This window comes from Knufia obscura (genome assembly GCF_036327395.1).
Source record: "Knufia obscura strain CCFEE 5817 isolate CBS 148926 chromosome Unknown scaffold_15, whole genome shotgun sequence".
Classification (NCBI taxonomy): Eukaryota; Fungi; Ascomycota; class Eurotiomycetes; order Chaetothyriales; family Trichomeriaceae; genus Knufia; species Knufia obscura.
In genome coordinates, this window is record NW_027042701.1 from 13,616 (window position 1) to 37,729 (window position 24,114).

The 24,114-nt window shown below is 51.2% G+C and overlaps 12 protein-coding genes across 12 annotated transcripts; 2 read left to right on the forward strand and 10 right to left on the reverse strand.

Moving 5' to 3' along the window:
- Window positions 1–450: 450 nt before the first annotated feature.
- On the reverse strand, window positions 451–2,238 carry PMZ80_009810 (uncharacterized protein; the record flags this gene model as incomplete). Its single annotated transcript, XM_064878203.1, has 1 exon — window positions 451–2,238. One exon carries the CDS (start codon window positions 2,236–2,238, stop codon window positions 451–453), a length of 1,788 nt encoding a protein of 595 aa, XP_064725771.1.
- An 898-nt stretch (window positions 2,239–3,136) lies between these two features.
- PMZ80_009811 (uncharacterized protein) lies at window positions 3,137–3,859 on the forward strand (the record flags this gene model as incomplete). Its single annotated transcript, XM_064878204.1, has 1 exon — window positions 3,137–3,859. The coding sequence occupies one exon, from the start codon at window positions 3,137–3,139 to the stop codon at window positions 3,857–3,859; it is 723 nt and encodes a 240-aa protein (XP_064725772.1).
- Window positions 3,860–4,244: 385 nt separating this feature from the next.
- On the forward strand, window positions 4,245–4,992 carry PMZ80_009812 (uncharacterized protein; the record flags this gene model as incomplete). Its single annotated transcript, XM_064878205.1, has 3 exons — window positions 4,245–4,462; window positions 4,509–4,689; window positions 4,738–4,992. The coding sequence occupies 3 exons, from the start codon at window positions 4,245–4,247 to the stop codon at window positions 4,990–4,992; spliced, it is 654 nt and encodes a 217-aa protein (XP_064725773.1).
- A 17-nt stretch (window positions 4,993–5,009) lies between these two features.
- On the reverse strand, window positions 5,010–5,899 carry PMZ80_009813 (uncharacterized protein; the record flags this gene model as incomplete). The annotated part of the gene is made up of 2 exons (XM_064878206.1): window positions 5,010–5,305; window positions 5,356–5,899. The coding sequence occupies 2 exons, from the start codon at window positions 5,897–5,899 to the stop codon at window positions 5,010–5,012; spliced, it is 840 nt and encodes a 279-aa protein (XP_064725774.1).
- Window positions 5,900–6,630: 731 nt separating this feature from the next.
- On the reverse strand, window positions 6,631–7,774 carry PMZ80_009814 (uncharacterized protein; the record flags this gene model as incomplete). Its single annotated transcript, XM_064878207.1, has 2 exons — window positions 6,631–7,061; window positions 7,105–7,774. 2 exons carry the CDS (start codon window positions 7,772–7,774, stop codon window positions 6,631–6,633), a joined length of 1,101 nt encoding a protein of 366 aa, XP_064725775.1.
- A 525-nt stretch (window positions 7,775–8,299) lies between these two features.
- PMZ80_009815 (uncharacterized protein) lies at window positions 8,300–10,434 on the reverse strand (the record flags this gene model as incomplete). The annotated part of the gene is made up of 2 exons (XM_064878208.1): window positions 8,300–9,869; window positions 9,917–10,434. 2 exons carry the CDS (start codon window positions 10,432–10,434, stop codon window positions 8,300–8,302), a joined length of 2,088 nt encoding a protein of 695 aa, XP_064725776.1.
- A 797-nt stretch (window positions 10,435–11,231) lies between these two features.
- On the reverse strand, window positions 11,232–13,175 carry PMZ80_009816 (uncharacterized protein; the record flags this gene model as incomplete). Its single annotated transcript, XM_064878209.1, has 1 exon — window positions 11,232–13,175. One exon carries the CDS (start codon window positions 13,173–13,175, stop codon window positions 11,232–11,234), a length of 1,944 nt encoding a protein of 647 aa, XP_064725777.1.
- Window positions 13,176–14,547: 1,372 nt separating this feature from the next.
- PMZ80_009817 (uncharacterized protein) lies at window positions 14,548–15,623 on the reverse strand (the record flags this gene model as incomplete). The annotated part of the gene is made up of 2 exons (XM_064878210.1): window positions 14,548–14,997; window positions 15,051–15,623. The coding sequence occupies 2 exons, from the start codon at window positions 15,621–15,623 to the stop codon at window positions 14,548–14,550; spliced, it is 1,023 nt and encodes a 340-aa protein (XP_064725778.1).
- Window positions 15,624–16,302: 679 nt separating this feature from the next.
- Window positions 16,303–18,032, reverse strand: PMZ80_009818 (uncharacterized protein; the record flags this gene model as incomplete). Its single annotated transcript, XM_064878211.1, has 4 exons — window positions 16,303–16,437; window positions 16,490–17,735; window positions 17,820–17,829; window positions 17,945–18,032. The coding sequence occupies 4 exons, from the start codon at window positions 18,030–18,032 to the stop codon at window positions 16,303–16,305; spliced, it is 1,479 nt and encodes a 492-aa protein (XP_064725779.1).
- A 945-nt stretch (window positions 18,033–18,977) lies between these two features.
- On the reverse strand, window positions 18,978–19,307 carry PMZ80_009819 (uncharacterized protein; the record flags this gene model as incomplete). Its single annotated transcript, XM_064878212.1, has 1 exon — window positions 18,978–19,307. The coding sequence occupies one exon, from the start codon at window positions 19,305–19,307 to the stop codon at window positions 18,978–18,980; it is 330 nt and encodes a 109-aa protein (XP_064725780.1).
- A 533-nt stretch (window positions 19,308–19,840) lies between these two features.
- Window positions 19,841–21,532, reverse strand: PMZ80_009820 (uncharacterized protein; the record flags this gene model as incomplete). Its single annotated transcript, XM_064878213.1, has 2 exons — window positions 19,841–20,787; window positions 20,836–21,532. The coding sequence occupies 2 exons, from the start codon at window positions 21,530–21,532 to the stop codon at window positions 19,841–19,843; spliced, it is 1,644 nt and encodes a 547-aa protein (XP_064725781.1).
- A 508-nt stretch (window positions 21,533–22,040) lies between these two features.
- Window positions 22,041–23,386, reverse strand: PMZ80_009821 (uncharacterized protein; the record flags this gene model as incomplete). The annotated part of the gene is made up of 2 exons (XM_064878214.1): window positions 22,041–22,547; window positions 22,598–23,386. 2 exons carry the CDS (start codon window positions 23,384–23,386, stop codon window positions 22,041–22,043), a joined length of 1,296 nt encoding a protein of 431 aa, XP_064725782.1.
- Window positions 23,387–24,114: the final 728 nt, after the last annotated feature.

Here is a 24,114-nt window from a genome sequence, read left to right on the forward strand (position 1 = left end):
AGTGGCCATACCACGCTTTGTAAGTGCCGCCTAGTAACAATTATAGGCACGCTGTGTAGAATACCTATGTGCTGAAGCATAAGAAGGTGGGCGGTATCTAAACACAGGTGTGAGGCTGTTTTGCGGTTGCGCATGAGGAGCTACGGCGATCATGCGAGCATCTAGCGTCATTTCCGCTGCTCACCCACGGAAGGAGGCAGACTGCCGAAGATAGGCCGTGGCTGTTACGCCAGTGGGGGAAAGGAAATGAGTTTGGCGGACAAACCTCAACCATGTATTATCCTCGCGGTCGATTGTAAATGGGTCTCCGCTTCTTGGAATCATGTACCGGCCAATGGGTCACGCTAGCGCCTCTCACCAGCTCGCATGCCTAGTGCGCCGGTCGATCTTAGGTCTGTCTAATCGTCTCGACCATCGATTCGCTAAAATATGATCCTTTCGATGGGGAGCTCATGCAGAAATCTTACCCAGCACGCCCTCCCACGGCCTCAACACGATCTCTCCAGACTTCGCCTTATTTGCCCTCCCTTTCGTGTAGTTACTGCAAGCCCAGAAGCCCACTTCCTTTGTCGGCACTGTCCACTTCTGCTCCTTCCCACTGAAGTTCAATACCACCAACCACTTTTCACCCTCCTTGCTCGTCCTCACATAGCCAAAGACATTCTCATCTCCCTTGTTTACCTCCTCAAATCCACCATACACAAATACATCCGCGTGTTCCTTTCTGTCCTTCAACCCTCTCTGCCAGAATTGCCAGATACTCAATTCCTCCTGAGAGTCATAGTTCATTTGCACCTCAGCGTTGACAATCTGCCAATCATCCATGATACGCATCCACGGTTTGACATCCGCGTCGCAGAAACCGGCATTTGGCTGAGTCGACCACTGCATTGGCGTCCTCGCATGATCTCGTGCCTTCATCTGAATGATCTTCCGTCCCAGCTCCAACTTCTCCGGATCGTCCTTGTAGATCTGCTGACATTTCTTCCAGTAATTGACAGTTTCAATGTCCTTGTACTCTGTCGGATCCCACTCAATCGGAGCATTCCTGAGTCCGATCTCCTCGCCCTGATAGACGAAGAGTGTGCCGCCCAATGTCGTCTCCATAAGTGCAAGCAGCTTGGCACCTTTGTCTCGCCACTCATCACTGTCATCTGTGTATCTGGTGACTGATCGTGGGTTATCGTGGTTCTCAATGAAGACACTGTTCCAGCCATTCCGCTCAATCATGACATTCTGCCACCGAGAAACAATCCCCTTCATCTCTTTCACGTCCCAATCTTTCAGTGCCATTCTGACGTTCGGCTTGTCGATGTCAACGAGGGCAAATATGAAGATCATGTTCAGCTCCTTGGCGTTAGCACCCACGGTCCGCAGAATCTCATCCTCCGAGTCAATTCCAGGCATCTCGCCCACAGTGATGGTGTCATACTTGCTCAACACCTTGTCATACATTTCATGCATATAGTCATGCATCTTCGGGCCATTGACGAAGAACTGCGTGCCAGGCTGATATTTGTGGGTCTTGGGATCAAGGACTTCGGGTGCTTCTGGACATGAGGGATCTTTGCTGATCATGTTGATGACGTCCATTCTGAAACCAGCCACGCCCTTATCAAGCCAGAACTTCATCACATCCCACACAGCTTCTCTCACTTCCGGGTTCTCCCAGTTCAGATCCGGCTGCTCTGGTGTGAACACGGACAGGTAGTACTGGCTAGTCTCTGTATCGTATGTCCAAGCTGAGTTCGCTTCACCAAGGATCTGCGCCCAGTTGTTAGGTGGTTCTGCGACGCCTGCCTCGTCCCGCGACTTTGGATCCTTCCAAATGTACCAGTCTCGCTTCGGGTTTGACTTGCTTGATCGTGATTCGAGAAACCATTGGTGCATGTTGGAGGTATGATTGACAACCAGGTCCATCATCAGCTTCATGTCCCGCTTCTTGCACTCGGAGATGAGATCGTCTACGTCTGACACGCTGCCATAGATAGGGTCGATGTCCTTGTAGTCCGCAATATCGTAGCCCATGTCAGCTTGAGGAGACTTGTAGATCGGAGATGTCCATACTACATCGACACCGAGAGATTTGAGGTAGTCAAGCCTGGAAGTGATGCCTTTGACTGTACCCCAGCCTACATTTTGTTCATTCTTGGCTCCAGGATGTGCTTGAAAGGAGGATGGGTAGATCTGATAGATTACTGATTCTTTCCACCACTTGGGGGTGTTGTAGGACGACATGGCGGTTGATCTCGATGCTGTTTGATCCGGAAAGATTCCTGAAGAACACTTGATATCGGAACGTTAGGAAAGAGTTACTCAAAGAGAGAGATGGTCTTAAGAAGGTCAGCAGACGACGCAATGGCTGAACCTGAATTGAAAGGGACACGGATTGCTCGGTCAATCAACATCCATCCTCTCACCATCCCCGAGAATTGGCATACGTGGCGATCATGACCAAGAACGACAATTGAGCCGCATCTTGTCACCAAGTACCGCTAGAGTACACGTTTCATCCATATCTGCATCATGAGCGATACGATTCTGCGAAAGAAACGCCGATGAGATCATGCCACAGGTCTTCATGAGGTTTGAGATCCATCTGTGCTCACGTGATAGGCGCTAGAGGTTGAGCAGGCGGAAATGAGCTTGTTCTCGTTCACGTGGGACTCCCAGCATTCCTTCACCAAGCATCTGCTGGAGCTCTCAGGCTGTACATGTTGACAGAGGACTCTCTTGTACCTTGGCTTTAGCAAGGCTAGGGGTGTAGGAATGAGGAGCGGTATCACTGCATCGAAGCTCTGCGATGGCCGCAGACAATGTCTCCCTAGGTCGATCGTCCTCGCCTGCGACATGACACTAACTGGAGAGTTTAACAACGACAGTTCTATGCCAGACAACCCTCAGCGCTCGGCCGAGCTCACTATGGACTGCGCCCGCTTCTCCGACCTATTTGACTTTTTGTTTACAGTCTGACGTCAATTCGCAGCCGAGGCAGCGACCACCGCAACCCCTCCAGAGAGAGCGCTTCAAAAGCTCAAATTTGCGAAAATACTGATGATAAACTGACATTGTTGCTTAGAAGACACCAGGATCGGGACATCCTTTATAAAGGCGCGCATCCCACCATACCACCACCATGCTCATCCTCCACCACCTCGGCATCTCCCAATCCGAACGAATCGTCTGGCTCCTCGAGGAGCTCGAACTACCCTACGAACTTGTGGTGCACACCCGATCCCCAGTCACCTCTCCCGAATCACTGAAGAGCCAGCCCGGGAACGCGACAGGAAAAGCCCCATTCTTCGAAGACACCGATGAGAACCTCACTCTCAACGAAAGCGGCGCAATCTGCGACTACATCAACTACAAATATGGCGGTGGCAGGTTAGCGCCCAGTCCATCAGACAAGAACTACTCCGAATACCTGCGCTTCTTCCACTTCGCAAACGGGACGTTGCAGGCCTCCATGTCAATGAACATGTTCCTCGATCTCTTGAACCCTCCGGAAGGACACCCGATGAAAGAAGCAGCTACCTCACGGCTACACATGGCTTTCCAGATCCTCAATGACCGGCTCAGCACGAACAAATATCTTGCAGGTGAAACACTCACTGCCGCAGACATAATGACGCTCTATAGCACAAGCACCCAACGGTACTGGGGCGCGCAGATCAATCTGAAAGACTACGAGCATGTCCTGCGATGGATGAAAGATTGCAGCGAGAGGCCAGCATATCAGCGAGCAATGGAAAAGGGAGATCCTGAAATGAAGCCGTTGCTGGGTGCAGAAGCGCCCGACAAGAGCATGGTCGCAGCTGGAGGGACCCAGTCGAGTCACTGGAAGAAGAGCAGCCTCTAGATACCACAATAATACAAAAACTTCCAGCATGACATGCGAAATGATCTCAGACGCGCCCAATCCGCATATCGTTGACTTTTGTGCTCGTTCCTGACCTCGAGGTTCGCATTGCGACCACTTCCCAATGCGGCGCAACATTCGTCCGAAAAACCTGGCCTATCTGGCCGACGGGCTCTCGTTGTATTTATGGCAGGGAAAAGGCCGTCGAACCTGCTTGACTTTAACAATGATGATGCTGGATGATGCTCGTGGCGCTTTGTGCAGCAATGTTGATGATGTACAAAACGCCTCAACCGCACGCAGAACGACAAAATGATCTATCCAACATCAAGCACAATCATCTATCCCTGCCCATCAAATAGCCCCCATACACAGCATCGCAACCATGAAAATCATTCTCACTGGCTCAACAGGCTTCGCCGGCTCAGAAGTCCTCACACAATGCATCGAGTCACCGACAATTACCTCAATTATCGTGCTCAGCAGACGGCCGCTCAAAAACTCCCAGAAGCACGACAAGGTGAACACCATTATCATGTCCGACTTCAGATCATACTCTCCCGAGATGATCCAGATAATCGCGAATGCCGATGCCTGTATATGGTCAGCCCTTCCCATCGACCTCTTCAACCATCGCTGACCTTCTTAGGTGCCTCGGCGGCACGACAGCCGAAGCAGAAATCGAGTTTCCACTAGCCTTCACCCACGCCATGACTCAAAATTGGTCAACGCGCACCAAACCATTCAGATACATCCACTGCAGTGGGGTCCTCGCTGAACGAGATCAAACGAAGAATCTATGGTTCTTGCAGGAAGGTCGACGAGCAAAGGTATGCGCAACTTCCTCACCATCGGCAACAATGTACTAACACCGACAGGGTCAAGCCGAGACAGAACTCCTCCAATTCGCAGCCGAACATCAGCAACGAGGCTTGTGGCAGACATACATCATGCGGCCCTCGATGATCATGCCGAAGGAAGCGAGCTTGGTTCAGAGGCTGGTGGGCGTTCTGCTCGGCTCTGTGCGGGTTGATGAGCTGGCGAGGACATCCATTCAGCTTGCGTTGGTCGGCAACACTTCGACCATCATCGAGAACGACGGACTCGTGAAGCTGGGGTGTAGCACGAAGTGACAATTGGACCAGACTCTCTACTCCATCACGACAGTCCTCTTTCCCGAATTCCTCGGAAACATGTTAACAAGAACAACCGTCGTTCCCGGCGCGATACACCCCAATCTCAACAGCTGATCCTTCACATCATCGACACTCCTCCTCACCAGACCCTCGACCGTGACCTGTCCATCCTGATCGATCGTGACGGTGCAGTGCTTCCAAGGCGTGCTGTACCCGACCTGGATCTTCTCGCCTGCATCGGAAATTGGCAGCACGAAAGACATATTTCGAGCTATCTTTTGGGCGAGTCTAAATAGGTTCCTTAGCCAGTCTAACAGGCGTTAGCCCACGAGTGATCTGTGTTTGAGGGCCATGACCTACCTGATCCGTATGGTTGCAGGTCGAGACATGTACCTATTGATAGCGTCTCCAACATATGACCGTCGCTTTTGAAGGATCGGATAGCGAGCTTGATCAGATCGATGAGGCTAGACTGGTTCAAGCAGTTGTAATAAAGGTTATGAATCGGTGGCAAGGCCGAGCGCATTCGAGCAACCGTGTCTTGAAGATCCTGCTTGGAGTACGTGAACAGTGCTTTTCGAAGGAAGACAGGCGCAGCCTCAGCGCTGAACTGCTTGCTGACGTCAATAACACTCAGGTAGTCGTTCCGAGGGTCGTGGACCTGGCTGTACCATTTGAAACCACGTGTCCGAATGAAGTGGATCTGAACCGGCGACGCAGTGAATAGATGCTCGTAGGTCATGAGTCGGAGCTCCTGTGGTACGTCCTCTAGCCATCGCTTTGAGTTGGCGGCTGTAGGTTGAATGACTCGAAGACGAAGAGGCAGAGAGAAGTTCGAGTTCATGGAACGCTCAAGACGAATGGGAAACTGGAAACTGTTGGAAGTGTAAATGCTAGAAGACATGGAGAAGAGATGCAGATGGCCCGTTGCCAGTTTAAGAGCAGATTTAAATGCTCGTGGCAATAGACTATGCTCTCGGCTGACTTGGATTTGCTGAATGCAATCATCTAGCGAAAAGCAATCACTTCATCGCTTGGTCTGCTAGAACTTGCTCTCATAACAATTGGGTTTTTAACGACCAAATCTTATGTATCAGGCAGCACCACATCCATAATGTCGCACTCACATGCGTCTGGCCAAAAAGCTCTTACACCCATGCCGAAAGGATGATTCCCGACGCCCACTGACGTGATTCTCTTCTGCCCTTCGCAAGGAATAGTGTTGATATGTGTGAGTGCTGTGTTCGGCGGCATGGCTGCAGTACGGTGAAGCTGACTCCTAACGTTGTCGACATGTCAATGAAGAAGTGTCTCGGCGAGTGACGCCCTCTTCTGTGATATCGTCGATTGTGCGGAAATCTTGAGGGGGTGTGCGTCTGGTTCGGGCTGAGTTGCTTGGTATCCTTGAATTGTCTGGGTAGATTGATTCTTGTTGGTGGTGTCGTTGAGTGTGGAATGCTGGGATATCGTGGCCGAATCTCTTAATAAGGTAGGGCAGTGACCAGAAGCGATATGCGTGGCAGGGGATATTGTAAAGTCCAGATCGAGGCATTTGGGGGGCAGCTCCTGCAAAACCACTCGTCGATCAATCTTTCCATTCCTAGCAGCGTCTAGAAGAGGTATTAACATTCTTGCTCAGTCCAGCATTGTTAAATCCACAATCTCAACGCCGGTCTTCTGCTTTGCATCCTTCTTTGTTTCTTGGATATGCAATTGCGGTGGCTCCGTCGACATGTCTGCGCGTTCGTATGATTCTTCATGGTAACCATGACCAGGCTGGTATTCTGTCGCTTCTTGGATGCCGGAATAGTAATTCCAGGTAGTGTTGGTCGTCGAGGGCATATAATCTGACGCATTGTTGTAATTACCGAAAGTCATGTCCTGAGCTGGTTTGTCAACTACGGGACCTGACGCATTGCTGGAGTCAATGTTGGACCAGAAAGCATCGCTCTCGTTTGTGCTTGTGAGAGCACTGCTCGGCGGCTCCGAATCCTCGGTGGTAAGGTCGATCATCGGCGCAGGAGTCAGCGCAGACTTATTGGCCATGCCCAGGATTCTCAACGTATCTATCATCGTAAGCATGGATCACATTGCCCGAATTTTACTCACCTTCGCTCCTGTAATCATACACAAACGTCGCCATCGGCCACAAGTCGACCTTCTTGGTATGCCTCACCCTCGGCATCTTCGGGAGCCCACCATCAAACTCATTCAAAGCAATAGCATTCCCCGAATCATAGATGTTCCCTTCCCCAAAGAAGTCAGGATGGTCCCAGCTACCAGAACTCGCAGGCCTACTGCATTCCCTCCAGACTTCGATCTTTAGTGTTCCATGCAGACCGGAGTCAAATTCCCATGGCTTCTGCACCCAGCTTTGCAATTCGTCGACCCAATACCTCCTGCCTTTCTTCCGAACACGGTAGGTGCCGCTCCGTTCCCATCGCTCACGCTTGACGAATGCGGAGCCGATCTTGACATCGTCGAGATACGTCCGAAACACAATGTACTCGGCGGCGTCTCCGTCAATGAAGTTGAAGCCGCAATGTGCTTTGAAATCGATAGCGAACTCGTAATGATGGTCTTGGTCAAGGCTGTTCGTTGGGGTGATGCCGATGTACTTCTGCGAAGAGCTTGACAGGGTTTGATCAGTGTCTTTCAGGTGAAGCGGATCGTGCTCGTTGATTGGTTGCCATATCGTTGTGGAGGTGCCGTCTAGTGGGTTCGAGATTCTGTATTGCGGCGACAGGATGGTCACTTCGAAATTGTTGAGAATAGCCATGATGGCATTGGCGATGAATTTCGAGCAGAGAGAGACATAACTTCGAGCTTTATGAAGTGGTCGGCTGAGATGTGGTTGACAGCTGTGGTGTCAGTGCACAAGTGGGACAGCAGGCGAAAGGCACTGGCAGGCGCGGATGCCTGTCACGAGGACCTGCAGCTCGGTCCTTACCTCTTGTGGATGCATAGTTGCACGATGTGAGCGGGTAGTTCACTTTTGGGGAATGAGCCGCAAAGCAGTACGATCTTGATCTTGCGAATACTGTGTGCTCACAGATTGATGAGAATGTGATGAGAATACGCGTGACAGATATGGAAGATTGTTCAACAAGTTTCCGCAGCTCAATGGTTTTCCAAAGTGCGCTTCTGGTCTTATGGTCGACCGCGCCTCCTCTGCCGCGCCATGTGGTCTTATGCTTCATCGTGTCATTGAGTATCAAGCGTCATCAACCCACACCTTGTCCAGCGACCACAAGGTCGAACGCGAAGCGTGCGTCTTCCATCGCACCGACGTTGTCAGCCCTGCCTATCTCGTGCATCGCAGGCGGTTCGGCAACCCATGTTCGTGCATCCTTGGTGCTGCCGTAACAGTCACTCCAGCTTCGGCTTTGTACGTATCGTGAGCGTTAGGTATGCTTGACTCCTTTTCATCGTGCAGAGATCCTCCGCCATTGACGGGCTGGAAAGCCGTGGTGGTTGCGATATTATCAGAAGCAGTCCTCGCGGCAGCTAGACCAAGAAACGCCTGTTTGGCAGTGGTGGTGGGTATGGCTTGATCTCCTTCCGTCCACTCCCCGAGACTCAACTCATCGCTCAGCAGCTTGTGCAATTGAAGCTTGTCCTCAATGAGCCAGCTAGTTCGGGCATGCTCGCCAACCTTGAACAACCTCTGAACCCAACCCACAACAGTGTCAAGGATGAATGAAGTGACGATAATCAAACCTCCAACAACGAATAGCACAATCATACCAGCGATGGAGAAGCTCGTGGTATCGCCCGTTTCGTTCACGATCTGGTTCCAGCACATGGTTTCTTCATACGTGTCCGCTTCCGGTCGTACCACGCTCGCATTGTGAGCTGGCCCTGTGGCGTACTCCAGAGTCAATTGTTGTATCAGCGCAAGTGTCGTGTCAAACCAGCCTGAAACCTCACGCATCCACTGATCAGGTGGTAAGTAGTATTGCACTAGATCTACGACAGAATCTTGAGCTCGTAGGGCATTCTGCTTCCTGGTTCGTATCAAGCCACGAAGCAGACCCATATTGATAATATTGATGAAGCGTATGGCGACGTATACTTGATTGAGGCCGAGGTCGAGCCGACTGGCAATTGCGTCCGCCAGATCCCACCGTGCAACAAATCCGGTGCACCTCCGTGATGAGCTGCCGTGTGGATTGCAGATTTGGTATTGCTGCGAGCATGCCATAGGCGAAACCCAGACATCAGGCATATACACGGTTAGAGCATTCGTGTAGTTCAAGCGAGCGGCAAACCATGGATCATCGCATGGTTCACGATAGATGACATTGTTCTGTATCAGGAACATAATGCTGAGCTCGCCATTGGTGGTAGTCAGAGGTTCGACCGGTTGCCAGAGCAGAGCGTCTCCGTTGTCTCCCGCAGTGGAATTTGGATACGATCCGTCCATGATCGCTTCAAGGTCATAGCCATGATGAATATACGAATGGGTGTTGTAAATGAAAGTGTAATGTGTGTATGGATCGCCAAGCCCATCAACTATCGGTCCATAATTGTAGGCTGCCCAGACATCGCCTTCGTAGCCCATACCGGCAACACGGGAGTCGTCGGATTCGACCTGTTCTCGGAACTCTTCTTGTATCAGAGGGGCGCAAGTCAGACGTAGCTCAAGTTGTAATCGGTCCGCTGGTGGGGCATTGATGCCGAGATCGTGGTGGGAGTCAATGACCTGACTCTGGACTTGGTATGCAGGACTGTCACCCTCGAGACACATGCCTGGCCATGGGCATGATACGTCGCGCTGCTCGGTAGAACCGATGCTCTTGATCGGAAATTTGCCACATGCCAAAGGGTTGTCGGCGTCATAGCATGTTCTTACGTATGTTTCTGCAGCAAGACTGGATTGTTTAGCACTCCGAGCTGATGATGCCCACACTGCACTTACGTGTCATTCGTCTGCTTTCGCAGCAAGGCTGAAAATTGTGTCTGACTATCAGCATCAAGTGGAAAATCCCATGCACCACAGTTGGTAGGATGAACGAGCCGGGCAGATCCCGGCGCCTTCGAGATTTCAGAGGAGAAGATGGCTAGTACGCCGAACACGACGACATAGATTGTTGCAAAAGCAGCCCATGGTAGAGTCCGCATCAGCGAGCGCCTCGCATGCCCACTCCAGTACCATAATTGCAACAGGAAGGTCCAGGCTGCGCTCCCTGGAGTAACGCTGTTGCGGAAGACCACTTGTTGCTGATGGTAGAGGCCGTCTCGGAGTGCACGACGAGACCGAGCTTGATGGATTGTGAAGGATAGTATCTTCCAAAGCTGAGCAGCAACGACCGTCACGAAAGTCGCAATAAAGGCTGTGAGAAGGCCGCTTTCGCGCTCGCCGAGGGTCAATGTTGCGCCCAGCACCGGGTTTTGTGACCAATTTATCCAGACTCCCTTGTAGATGGGGGTTGACATTGTGCTGCCTCTTCTGAGTGATTTGCTGAGACCACAGGCAATCGACCGCCGACACTCCAATGGCCGGCAACGGAGGGCGAGAACCAGCAGTCAGCGCGGCAGCATGTCGACAGGTTTATCTTCTGGCACGCGGCCTTCTAGCATAGCTGCTTCGACCTTCTGCCCAAAAGAGGCAATCGTATGTGATTAGCGTTCCATCTTAGGCGGCGGACCATGATTCGTATGAGATCCGGTTTGTCCAACAAGGAAGAAGATGTGTTATTAATGGCGGCTTGGAAGAAGAATGTGCTGCTTTGCTGGCTGAATCGCGAGTCATTTAATATCGAGGGCTACGATTCTTGTCCGAGACCAAGCATCTGACTTGACTTGATCCGTGAGGAATTCGCTTACAACCCTGTCAAGTGCTCTTGGCTGCCAGTGGGTGCGGAACTCGGCCATTGCTGTCCTAGGACATTGAGGACGGTCAGTCGACGTGAGACGTGTGTTCATTATCATGTCGGTAGCACGAAGTTCTTGGGCGTATGAAGAGCATGGCAACCGCAATGCGACGAGATGCCTTGCACGATTTTACAGAAGTTGACGAGTGGTCCCCGGTCGAAAAGCGTGGCCGGTCTCAAGCGTCAGTTCAGGAAGGTCAAGCGACAACGTTGATCGATAGGGGCATAGTGGGCACATTCCCTAGCGGACCTGAAATTAGGAGGCGTCCTTGGCAGAGCTTCCGTGTAAAGTACAGATTGCTATGAGGCCGCAGTCGTCCAGTACCACTGCAATCATGTCCGACAATGTACCTTGCGCCTTCACACTCTGATACTCTGCATCGACATGAACGCTTCTTCGTCCAACCTCCTATGCTCCTCCGCGGGCAAGATGGGCCCGAGTATATCCGATCTGGAACCCAGTACTCTCTCCGGCGTTAAGCTATCAATCGACATGTGACCCGACCACTTCGAGAACACACTCTTCACTGTAACGGTACTGTTCTGACGTCTCAACTTATCAGAAAACCTCCGGAACTTCTGAAAACTGCTTTTGGTCGAGGTGCTTAGCATTGAGACATCGTCTGGAACTTGTGGCTCAAGGTTGCGCGGCAGCGCTGTTGGAGCTATCAGGGCGGTCGTCCGGTCAAACTGTTTCACATTCCCACTGAGCAAGTCCCAGCATTTCTTGGCTCGACAAGGCCCGATGTGAAGGCCTTGGGGTGTAAAGAGCGCATTTGGATCGCATATCCACATCGTCTGCAGTACTTTCCAATTGATATCGGAGATCGTGTTTCTGCTATGAGCCTGCCCTCTGTCGCTGATATTCAATACACCCGTTGCGGCTGCGAGACGTGTTGGTATGTCATCATTGGGAAGACCGGAAAGTCGACCACGCGCTTGGAACTCTTGTGCAACAATGAGGCCAACAGCATCGAACATGAGGGACAGTAAGGAAATACTGCAAGGACGGCCGTAGGACCACCGAATTCGTTGCACGTTTGATGCAAGGGCCGCTGAGATCCGCTGAGCCAGCTTGATGGTATTGGTATCTTCGAATTGCGTGCGAGCGTGGATATGACCCTCGTGGTAAGACCACGGCTTCAATGTCGAGGCGTACTCCGAGATGTCGACAAGGTTATGCAAATCCAGTACAACCTCTCGACAATCATGAATTGTGTTGCAAATTTCTCCAGTGTAGTCTCGTTGAAGGAGTTTTGCGTCCATACGTCTTCTCTGCTCTTCTCTGGTGTCGATCCAGTCACTTGGGTCCTCTGATGGTTTTAGATCTAGGATCGATAGATTCCGAAGACGGTGATAGAGATGCGAATACTTGTCGCGCAGGGTTTTAGAGGTCGATTGAAAAGCGTCATCAGCTTCATCGAAGAACTCGATAGTCACTCGTAACCCTTCTTTTTCGTCCGGATCTTTCATGCCATCCTGGATGCTGGCTAGCTGAAGAGCGATAGCATATGCGGCGTCATTCTTGATATGAGGTCTATCAAGCAGGTCTGTATAGTATTGTAGTGTAGTCTCGACCTTGGATGTCATTGCCTCGGACAGCACTGAGCTACGGCAAAGGCGTGCTAATGCTCTGACGTAGTGGAGCGATTGGCCTGGTTCGGTTGCGTCTAGAAGCATTTGATACAGAGGCTCTAGTCGCTTGAAGCTCTTCTCGGCTTTGAAGAAGTCGTCACAACAGCAATCAATTTCCGGAAAACCCAACTTAGCTGCTTCCATCTTCTGCAGTATCCGGGTTTGCGCTTCGGTGCCGGCGAGGTTTGACGCTGTGCGGACTTTAGTGGTAGATGGGTATAAGTCTCCTATCGGCTGGCTCGCTGGTGCAGGACCTGTGTACTCGAATCCTGGTTGTGGGGTGCTCCTCGTTTCTGTGCCGGACTTCTCATACTCTGGTGCAAGGTATTCGGACACATCCAGCGGGTTGGAAGTAACATCGGCACCGACAATCACAGGGGCGTCTGCCGGCAGGGTAGTCTCGTCATCGCCGTTGGGCGATATTGAAGGTTGGAGGGAAGGATTGGACCTATCGCGGACCAGCATGTTCCACTTAGTAAGCTTCCTCACAAGCTGGCCAAGTTTGACTGGAAAGCCTTGCTCGAACAATAGCCCGCACATCTGTTCTCTCGAGAGGCCTTCGTTATGCCATGATATGATAAGAGGTTTCCAGCTATCCCACTCCTCACTTGTCCTTCGGGGAGCATAAGTCGATTGTCCAGGCTTGTATGGCTTGAAAGTCGTGTTCATGATGCTTGTTCGCCGTGTCTGAACGAAGGACCGTCTGTCCGTCACCCATCATGAAGGTGATAGATATCTGTAGATTCATGATTGTTTCTTGTTCGATTTCCTTTCTGGGGTTGCCCCGAGGCTGCATGAGCTGCCGGGATCAAGAGGCCAACCAGTTCTGTAGCGCTCAGGTTGGCGGTTACCAAGCATCGTTGGCTGCTTGTGCCGCATGATCTGCTCGTATAGGACTGGTCGATATCGAAAGGCTGAAACAAGTCATGCAAGTGCCTTGTCGATGCAACGTGGCAACAATCATGAGATGAACAAAGACCTGCGCGGCAAGGGAGCTATGAACTGTGATGAAGCAAATTCGATAACAATGACGCTGAAGCGAAGTTGGCGCCAATTTCTGGTGCCGGGGAAGGTGAGAATGGCACTTTCCGGCCAAGCGGATGTCCGGAATCCACGTTAGGTTTCCCACGCCCTTGCAGAAATCGGTGCTCGTCAAGGAGAGCACTTGTTGCAGAGATTCCATAAGAGTAATAGATGCCAAAGGACAGCATATTGACTCTGACGAACGCCATGCAAGCGACCAGATGACTCGTGTGAATACGATCAAGCGCTGTTCCCGTGGTTTTGATAACGTTCTCCACCTAGCTCGCTAGCTCCCTCTCTCCACAAACAGGCCTGACATCTTGAACTGATCGAGCAAAAATCGTGTTTTGGGAACTCCAGCAGCTCATGCACGCAGAGCTCTGGTAGAGACAATCATCATAAGGTTCCAATGGAACATAATCATCTCGAGTGCAGTCTATTCCCTTCTAGTTCGTCGTAGTTGCTTTATGGCTGGCACCACCAGACAAGGAAGACACTCATGCGAAGGCTGCAGATGGAAGTAACCACGCAATGGGTTGTATCATGCCGATTCGGCGTCGATGACATGGTCTAATGCCTGTAAGCTTATGGTCTGTTGGCGTAGTGGTAGATATGTCAGGTATAGTCTGAGCAGGAGGGAAAAATCTATACTGAATAAAATCGCGGAGTCCAGTCGCTGGACCGGCAGAACATTCCACATCCGAGACTGGAGCTCTGCTTCGTAGCCTATATCTCTCTGGAACCAAGATCAATAGTCATCGAGGCAATAAGTATTTATTATTATTGATGCTCAGGATACTTGCATACTGCCACCATCTTTGTGTCGCATGCGCCGTAGAATAGCATTGTTTGCAGGCCGGCTCATACCAATCACCAATGCCATCATACCCCATGAATCGTAATCGCATACCATATATCAATTCCACCAGTGACCTTGTTCGAACCCTTGATATTCATACCTGTATCAACCTAGGCGGTCTTGAGCCTATACCATTCTGGCAGGTCACACATTCACCCCTCAATGACTCAGCAAATCCCTCACACTCATCCCACCACCTCGTCCACTTCCACCCACAGCCCTCCGATCATTCGTTAACATCATCAAGGCCGCCGTAGCCGTAGCCTCAGCATGTCCCTCCTGCCCTCCCTGACTAGCCATCGCACCAACTGGCATAGCAGCCTGCGGAAGCGGCAGGATATTCGGACTCTGCTTCCCAACGTGGTATTGATTCGAGTATGTCCTGCTGAGATCGGGGCTGAAATGTATCGCATTGAATGCTGGACTGACCCCGGTTGCTGTCGGTGTATGCGCAACGAGTGGTGGGGGGAGGTCGAATATGTCGCCTTGGTCATGGGGGGAGGTAACTGTCTTTGGCTGGCAAGACTCGAGTTTGACATGCTTGGTTGCAGTGCTGGACTTGGTTGTGTTGATGCCGTGGCTGTGGACGTTGTTGCGATCGAAGCTCTCCTGTAGTCGAATGGTTCTAGCCTGGGTGAAGCCGACGGAGTCTTGCCTGCCACGCCTGCCTCTTCTCCATCTTCGTCGTCCTCCTCCCCTCGTCTACGATGTGGTCGTCGATCATCCTGCAGCTTGTCGACGCAGCCTTGCAGGTACTTGACATATTCGATCCCAGCCTGAAGGATGGCCAGCTTATGCATCTCAACGCCACTGCAGGCGGGTATCATGTCCTTGAGCACTCCAAACTCCTCGTTCATCTTCGATCGTCGTCTTCTCTCAATGATGGAATGTGCTGTCTTCCTCGCGATCTTTCGTCCGGCCGCCGAGCTCGCAGCAGGCTGTTTCCGCTTCGGCGAAGTAGTTTTGGAAGTGGCGGGAACGGCAGGTGCAGGAGCCTCTTCCTTGGGCTTCATTTGTATGATCTTCCTAGCTCGGCTCGGTGGTGGAGGCAGTTCTTCCTTGTTCTTTGTGCTTCCGGACAACGTTCGTTTCCGCTGAATAACAGGCGACGTCGGAGGTGAGCGGTTCATGGCTGCTGGTGGGAGGATGAATGAACTCTCCATATCGTTTGCTTTCTCTTGCGCAGTTGGGCCTGTCGATGTACCAGGTGTGGGTGGAAACTTGGCGCGAGGCATCATTAGCAGTCAGTATGAGCATGTAAGAAAACGAGAGGCATGATGGACGTAAGTCAGCAATAGTTCAGTACTCATAATCGCAGTTCAGAAAGCGCGACTGGCCTGCTCATGCTGCTACTGCTTCACGAGACTCAACAGTTTGAGCACGTGTCCTACCTGTCTGGACGCGCACCACTCGTTCATCCTCTCAAGTGTCGTGTGCCTTCATACTTGATTGTGATTTGCCGACGCAAGGAGGGAAAGTGAAGAGCGATAAAAGTTGCGAAATGGTGCGAAGATGGCACACCTAAGTACGCAACGTGTGATGCTGCAAAGTGCTCATTGGTCAGTTGGAGATAGCCATTGTGGAGCTAGTATTAGCGTATGATAGCGGAAACGACGATGGAACTTTGGCAAGCACGGCATGTTTAGCGAGGGTAGGTGGGATGCTCGACCCTGATCATCTTCCAATCAACTCGCTTCGCTGGCACTATGTCATCGATCTCGTTGTCCGAGGATGTGTCGCAAAGCTGACGACGGCCATGAAGTCATCTACACCCGAGACCGTGCAGTAAGCTCTCTGCCAGGTAGGGCAGCATAGATCACAAGCTGGAAGTGTCAAGGACAATGTCATTGTCGAGTTATGTAAGAATATCGTTGGTCGTCGCTGCTGTTACAGACATATACTGTCTTCTGGGTATCATTTGGTATCATGAACGCTGCTGTGGTCCTTCCCATCACCAACGCCTTTCTGTGCCTCTCCATTGCTCAACCCCCGAGTACCTGGGTTCTTCCAGTGCACTTTGAGCGGTCCCCAGCTGTGGTCATTGTACTCCTGTTATACGGGTTAGCACATGTCGAAGAGTCAAGTCGACATTCTTGCTTACCTCTTGTACCTTGGCGCATGTCTTCAAACCCCACTCGGTAACGCCAACCATCAAAACAGATTCAAACATGAACGCCATACTGCCTTCTCCGACCTTCGCCGGTGCAAGCTCCATCGTACTTGCCTTCTCATACGTTTGCATATCAGGCCCATGGCCCGACATAGTGTTGTGAAGTGATGCACCCGCAGGCTGGAAGCCGCCCTTTCCTGCCCCTTTCGCGTCGTAGGCACCACAAATCAATCCCATGAACTCTGACATCGTGTTTCGATGGTACCACGGAGGCCGGAAAGTGTTCTCGGCAACCAACCATCTTGGTGGGAAGATAACAAAGTCAGCTACAGCTGTGCCGTGACCATGACCATGAGATGGTGCTGTAAGGACAGTGAAGATGGACGGATCTGGATGATCGAAAGAGATCGAGCCCATTGTGTTGAACCGACCGAGGTCGTATTTGTATGGGTAGTAGTTTCCATGCCATCCAACAACATCGAACGGTGTATGATGCTGCTTGGCTTGGAAGAGGTTGCCGCCGAATTTGCTGTAGAGTGTCCATTCCGTGTTCTCAAAGTCCTCGATGAAGGAGGCTTTAGGAATCTGAAAGTCTCGACTGTTGGCCAGCGCATTCGAGCCAATTGGTCCAAGCTCAGGCAGCTGGAAATGGCCCTGATAGAGCTCTAGGATGTACCCCCGCACTGGCTCTTCATTGTGCAGCTTGACATGGTATCTGATGCCTCGAGGTATGACACAGATCTCCATTGGTCGGACAAGAATATTCCCCATCTCTGTCCTGATATCAAGAGTGCCATGCTGAGGCACGATCAAGAAATCACCGTCCCCACTGTAGAATGCCGTCTTCTCTGGCATAGAAGCACCTGCAGCGTAGATGTACATGCCAACACCTTGCTTCATTTGTGGGTCTCCAGCTCCTGCGATCAAATGCAATGAATGTATCCATGACACCTCTTTATCGAAGTCGAAGGGATCCCACCGCAATTGGTTCGGGATGGCATTGAAGTGCTTGCCGAAGCTCGGAGAGGGAGATTGAAGAGACTGCGACGAGCTATCTGGAACAGGCTGGAAGTTCTGGTGACTAGACGAGGGTAGGATGCGGTACAGCCATGATTGCTGGTTCTCGTTTCGCGGAGCTGTAAAGGCTGTACCGGAGAGCTTCTCGGTGTACAAGCCGTGTGGTGCTTTTTGAGGTGAATTCTGCCCTATGGGTAGGGCACCAGGTACTGCTTCACTCCTGCCCAATCGTCAGATGTAGGCAGGCAGAAGGACTTGCAATACTCACTCGTTGTACACCGCAAACCCATGAGTGTATTCGTACTTTTCGGTCACTTCGAACTGGGTTACAGGCATCGTCGATTGCTTGCTCGTCCACAAAAGTATTGATGTTTCGGACTGAAACTGGGTTAGACTCGAATTAAGCGAGTGATTGACAGGTGAACTTACTCGTCAAAGGTGTTTTGTATTTGATGTTGATATCTTTATTCTCACGATGTCGCTCAATAGCTTCTTTCAGACGAGTAAGACCAGTCATCTTGGGTGGATGATCGTCTGTAAGCAGGGACGCGGAAGTCAGTTGTCTGCAACAAACGAGTGCGGAATCAAAACGTGAGGAGCAAGTTTGGCAGAGAGAAGAGGAGAAGCTGGACTCCGGGGTGACGCGCGCATAAGAAGCACAGAATGGTGATCTGAGCTTCCGACTGATTTGCGAGTCAGAACGGCTCAATCGGCGCCTACGCAGATAAATCATGATAGTTGTTGAACGATGCAACCACCGCTCGAAAGTGCCTGCGAGTCCCACGATATCAATCAGCCCTGAATTGTTCCACGAATAGCGATGGATCGTCAAGGGCCAATTTGATCTCTCCTAGGCTGTTTTCGGGGTTCCGCCATTCGCAAACTCATCAGAAAGTCCGATTTGGGGGTCAACTTCGCACTTTTAGCGTGCCGATTTGCCGTGCAACTAGAGATGCTGTAAGATGCTGCAGGCTCATGCAATTTGAGCTTGTTGCTCTGCAAAAGTTCGTGCATTTACTGGGTGGGGTGCATGCAGTGATAGCGTGGGCTGCTCTGGTTCACTGTTAACTCGCTATCAGCAGCAAGAGTCTCCGTGGCGGTCATTTGCTATCTTTGTAGGCCCTGCTTGTTTTGCGCAAGAGGAGTGTGTAAGCGAACTCATTGAACTCTGAATCTGAATCCCTGCCGATGAACACGCCCGTCGATGTCGACACCCTTCTAGAAGAACTGAAATCGTTCGCTTCCTCTGTGGTTGTGCTTCCTGGTTCCCTGCGGAATTGCTGCGATTGTCGCTGCCCCACCATTCGGCTCCTCATCGGTTTTGGTGTGCCGGTTGGAAACGGATTGTTATACTGGCACAGGAACAAAAGCAGTGTCCTCAGACAGCTCAACGCGCCCTCGTATCGATGTGAAGGCTAGAGCGGCATGGGAAGGGCATGAAAAGCGGGCGCGCATGATAACGTCAGCCAGCAAGATAGCTTTCCTGCTTCTCGAACATCATGGTGGTGTAAGTGGCAGAGCCAGGCCAACTTCTGTGCATGTTCTGTATGCAGGGTGGGCTCCATCTAAACTCACCAGATCGAGATTCTCCGTCTTTCTTTTGTCCTTTGGTTTCCTCCCATTCGCTCTTGAGGTTTTCGATTGCCAATATCTTTCTGTCTTTCCATTTGATCGCGTCTGTCTTGTTCGCTCGGCCTGGTCGGCGTGTTGCGGCAGGGTGTATTGGCTGGCCAACTGATGTGCGAGCCTCGATCAATACCTCGTGTCGCCGGAAAGTATTCGGCAGGTCCATTGTGAGATCGTGCTCTAGAATCGATGTGAACGAGAGACTGAAGAGGCGCACCAGAGCAGTTGCAGGAATGAGGTATATACATAGTATTTAGGTTCGATGTTTGACTGGTGATGATCTAAGTTTGTCAGGACATGGTTGAGGTGATTTGCGGTACCAAAGGCAAGAGGTTCGTACCAGGTGTTGTCAAACAACGTCGAACTTACTGCGCAACTGGAGCATGCAAGCTGCGTTGCCCCAAACGTGATTGCCAAACGATGAGCCTTACGTTGCTAGCATCGCAGGTCAGGGCAGTTGCGAACAAGAGCAGGCGTGAAGAACGAATTTGTTGTTCTTGGTGAAGCTTCAATCAATTAACAAATGCACAGAGAAAGCGCCCAGCCCCATCACTCAAATGAGCAGAGCTTGTTCACCACCACCTTGTGACACCAATGCAATAGCCCGAATATCTCATTGCAGTCGTTGCGCAACAAATTCGTCAAGCAACTCAGTACGAACGCCCAGCCATGCGTAGCCTGTTATGCTGTTCATGCCACCTACAAGTGTTTCGTCCGCTCATCACTCTCCTTAATCCACCTCTCCAAGCTCTCCTTATTTCTGATCCTGAACCCAACCTTAAAAGGTTTTGGCTCAGTCGTCAATGCAGTAGGGATACTGTTGCACTCGATCGGATCCAATATCGGCCACTCATTCTTGTCTTGCGCCGGCACGATTTCGAAAGCCGTCAACATCCTCAAGAATACAGTGTAGATCTCCCTGTTTCCCAGATGACTTCCCACACACATCCTGCTACCTGCGCCATAGCCGTAATGTGGCGTCCCGCTTCCTTCCTGGTCATTCAGGTACCTTTCCGGCATGAACTTGGTGGGGTCCTTGAAATGCGAATCGTCGTAGTCAGCCGCCCATGCATTCATGTAGAAAACACTACCAGCCGGCACGGTAACACCATTGTACTCGATATCTTTGATGCTTGTCCTTGGTAGGCAGATCGGAATGACTGTCCAGAATCGGAGGATTTCTTTCGTCAGAGCAGTAATGTATGGCACTTTCTCCTCGTACAAACACTTCTCCCATGCTTCGCCGTCTTCGGGATAGACCTTCATGATCTCTTCATAGGCCTTCTTCTGGATCTCCTGACCTTCTGGAGAGGCGAGGTAGCCGAGACCCATGATGAGGTTGCCGGGAACAGTGTCAATGCCAGCAGAGACCATAGTCAGACATATTGACTTGATCTCGGCATCATTCAGCTTCGCTTCCGGGTCTTTCAAGATGGTTCCGGTGATACACGGATTGTCGGTACCTTTCGCTATTCTGTCCTTCAACATATCGAGGAAGGTCTGCAAGTATTTGTCTCGGCGTGCTCGATATTGAGCTGCGTCTGTGTTTTGTCTGCTGATGAATGGCAACCGAAGAATTGGAATGTAGTCCTGCCAGTTGTTGGATGTGCTTCGGAAGTTCGAGACAACTCTTTCGACGTGGACAACTAAACTTGGTTAGCATGATACAGCCGATCAACCGTCCTGCGACTCACCTTCTCTCAGCAACTTCTCATCAATGCCACCATCAATCCGGATACCATAGTTCAGGGTCAAGCTCGTGTTGAGCGCAAACCGGTGGAAGTACTTCCTCGGATCGATGTCGACGGTGCCATTCTTGCTATCCTTGTACATGTCCTTGATAGCAACATTGCATTCCAGGTCAACATGTGGCATGTAGCTCTGTACAGCTGGTCTGTTCAGTGCTGTAGCCGCTGCCTTCCTCCTTCGCTTGCAGCTTTCGTCCCATGGTGATGTGCCAATGGTGAAGCCTTGACTTGTGCTAACAACGCTGTGAAAGGTGTACAAGGTTGGTCTTGAGATGAGCGCCGATTGATTCGTTACCCAGAAATGCTTCACGCTATCGAATGTGTTCGCGAAGATGATGCGTCGGTTACCAAGTCGTGTCTGGAAGACTGGCCAGTTGTACTTCTTGGCCCATGCTCCCGCAACTCGAGCATGATCCGAGCCCAGCTGAAGGAGGTTACCAAACACTGGGACGCCAGGTATTTCAGGTAGACCTTTGATCTTCGGCTGATCCGTTCTGTTGGCCAGCTTGATAAGAACGAATATTATTGACAGGAGGAGGAACGAGACTGTGGTCGGACTGAGCTGTGAGAACATAGACATGGCTTTGCTTGATGGGACATCGTCCTCAACCTCCAGAGACCTAGCTAGGGCTTGCCCAAACATCTTTTCACGTACGTAGGGCACCTTCGAGGGTTTCTGTGGACGTCAGAGAGAAGTCCCACGATTTCCTAGACTTTGTGGCAGCGACTCGTAAGAACTTGTTGTGAGATCCTTCTGCGAAGTGATAGTTCTCTCTTCAAGGCTCGTGATACCGCACTGGAGTATCGATGAGGATTGGTGCCATGCATAAATGACCAGTGTCCCCGCAAAAAGCAGCGTGGGACGGAATTGAAGCGCACTCCAACAGGCCGGGGTTGAATCAATCAAAAAGAACGTGATTGGTGGAGAACAGGGCGGAACGCCATGCGAAACCAGAATTGGTGAGCGGAATGAGCATAATCTTGGTAAAGAAAGAACCGATCGTGCATTGGCGGCATGTAAGCTTTCGTCATATCTGCTGCCAGAATTCACGCTGAGACATTTCGTGACAGACTGAGCACCATGAACGACGTGTAGCTCTCGAAGCAACACTGCATCAGCGTCTATGCTGACGCGGGTGACACGTTCCGAATCAGAACGATAACTTGGGTGCAGGCATGATAGTTCCTCTGCATTCACCGAAGCCAACAAGGCCATCTTCTTCATTGCCGCAAACACCTCGCAGAACAACTGTGTCGCCATCTTGCAAGAACTTCCGTTCAACGCCGTCTTCGAGCTTAATTGTCTCTTTTCCACCTTTCGTAATTTCAATCATCGCACCTTCTGTGCCAGCATCGGTTCCGGAGATTGTGCCAGAGCCGAGCAAATCTCCAACATTCATCGGGCAGCCACCGATTGTGTGATGTGCCAGCATTTGCGGAAAGGAGTACAACAGATGTTTCCCGTTGGTATTGGCCACAACATTCTGCTTACCGCCGTCTGGGGTTAGCGCGAACTGCAGTCGAATGTCGAACATATTCTTCGGGTTCTTCTCTTGCAGATAAGGCAAAAGCTCGGTGTCGTTCTTAATGCCTTCCGTTCTAAATGGTTCTAGTGCATCCATCAGCACAATCCAAGGCGAGATCGTTGATGCAAAGTTCTGCAAGGAGTCAGCGCGCGATCAGTGAAATCACCGGGATACGAGCTTACCTTAGCGTTGAAGGGGCCTAGCGGCACATACTCCCATGCTTGAATATCTCTGGCAGACCAATCGTTGAGTAGCACAATCCCGAAGATGCTGTCCTCAGCTTCCGAGATTGGTATCGGTTGTCCCATCTGGTTGCCCTGGCACAAAAACGCGCCTAGTTCTACTTCAACATCTAGTCGCTGACAGGGCTTGAACACTGGCTTCTTGACCTCTGCTTTCGGGTCCTCAAGCACTTGACCGTTTGGCCGAACGACCGGTGTGCCACTAACAACGACCGATGATGCTCGTCCATGATAGCCGACTGGCAAGTGAGTGTAATTGGGCTGAAGCGCGTTCTTTGGGTCTCGCAATATGCAACCAAGATTGTAGGCGTGGTTCTTTCCAGCATAGAAATCCGTGTAGTCGCCGATCTGCATAGGAAGATGCATTTTGACCTGGTCTTGTCGTAGCAAGCATGCTTTCTGAGCTTCCTGGTTGTCCTTGAGAATCGATGCATGAGGCGTGTCTTCTCTGAAGATGTCCTGGATGTACTTCCGAACTGCTCGATGAGCTGGGCGTCCCAATGCGGCGAAGGGGTTCAATGTCGGCTGAGCAAAGACATCACCCACGTCTTGAGAGCACGCACTGAAACCATTTTGACCTTGAAATGCTTTGAGGTCGAGGCACTGATCGCCAATGGCGACCGCTGCTCGAGGCTTTGGGCTATTCGGCGCGGAGATAATGCCGAAAGGTAGGTTCGCAAGGGAGAAATGACTTGACTTGGGTATATCCAACCACGACTTGAAGCCCATTGTCGTTGATTCCTGACTGACGGCAGTGTTTTGGATGTGACGCAATGATTCCAACGAAGGGCAGCCTTGTGATGCTTGCGGAGGTGTACTGGGGAGGAACGCGACTGTTATCGAAGTCAAAGTGGCAAGCGGCTCCACTTCGGAAAGATTCCGCGTGAAATCTGCATGACTCCCAGAGGCGCATAAGTTCGTACAGAGCAGGAGCAGCTTAGAAGAGCAAAGGCTTCCTACCTTCTCAAAGATCCCTATATCAGTAAAGCTGTCGAATCTGTGATGTAAGTCGAGGCGCAGAAGCTCCACGAAGGGGAAAGTCCGTCCTCTTGTGCTGTGGTCCGCCAATTGTCGATCGGCTGCCTGGCATCACCCCGTGAGAGACCACTTGGGAACGGAGGGCAATTGAACAACCACATTCCCAGCTCGTCAAAGCGATTGCTTGCTGAAAAGAGTCTCACATGGCAGAATCGTGGTCTTACAGGGCTTTCCCATCATCACCTGGTCTAGTAGATTGTCCTCTTTGCTGCGAGAAGTCGGTGAAGTTCGTCGAGCTCGAACATCGCCAATGCTGCTTTACCGATCGAGCAAGCAAAAGGCGCTCAGAGATCCTGAACGATCAGTTCGAGTGCGCATGTCTTTTCTTATGTTGTAAGCACAGCCCGCTCCGTATCACATGATAAATGCACCTGTCTTTTGGCATCTGAGATAATTCGTTTACTCTCTGATTGATCTGC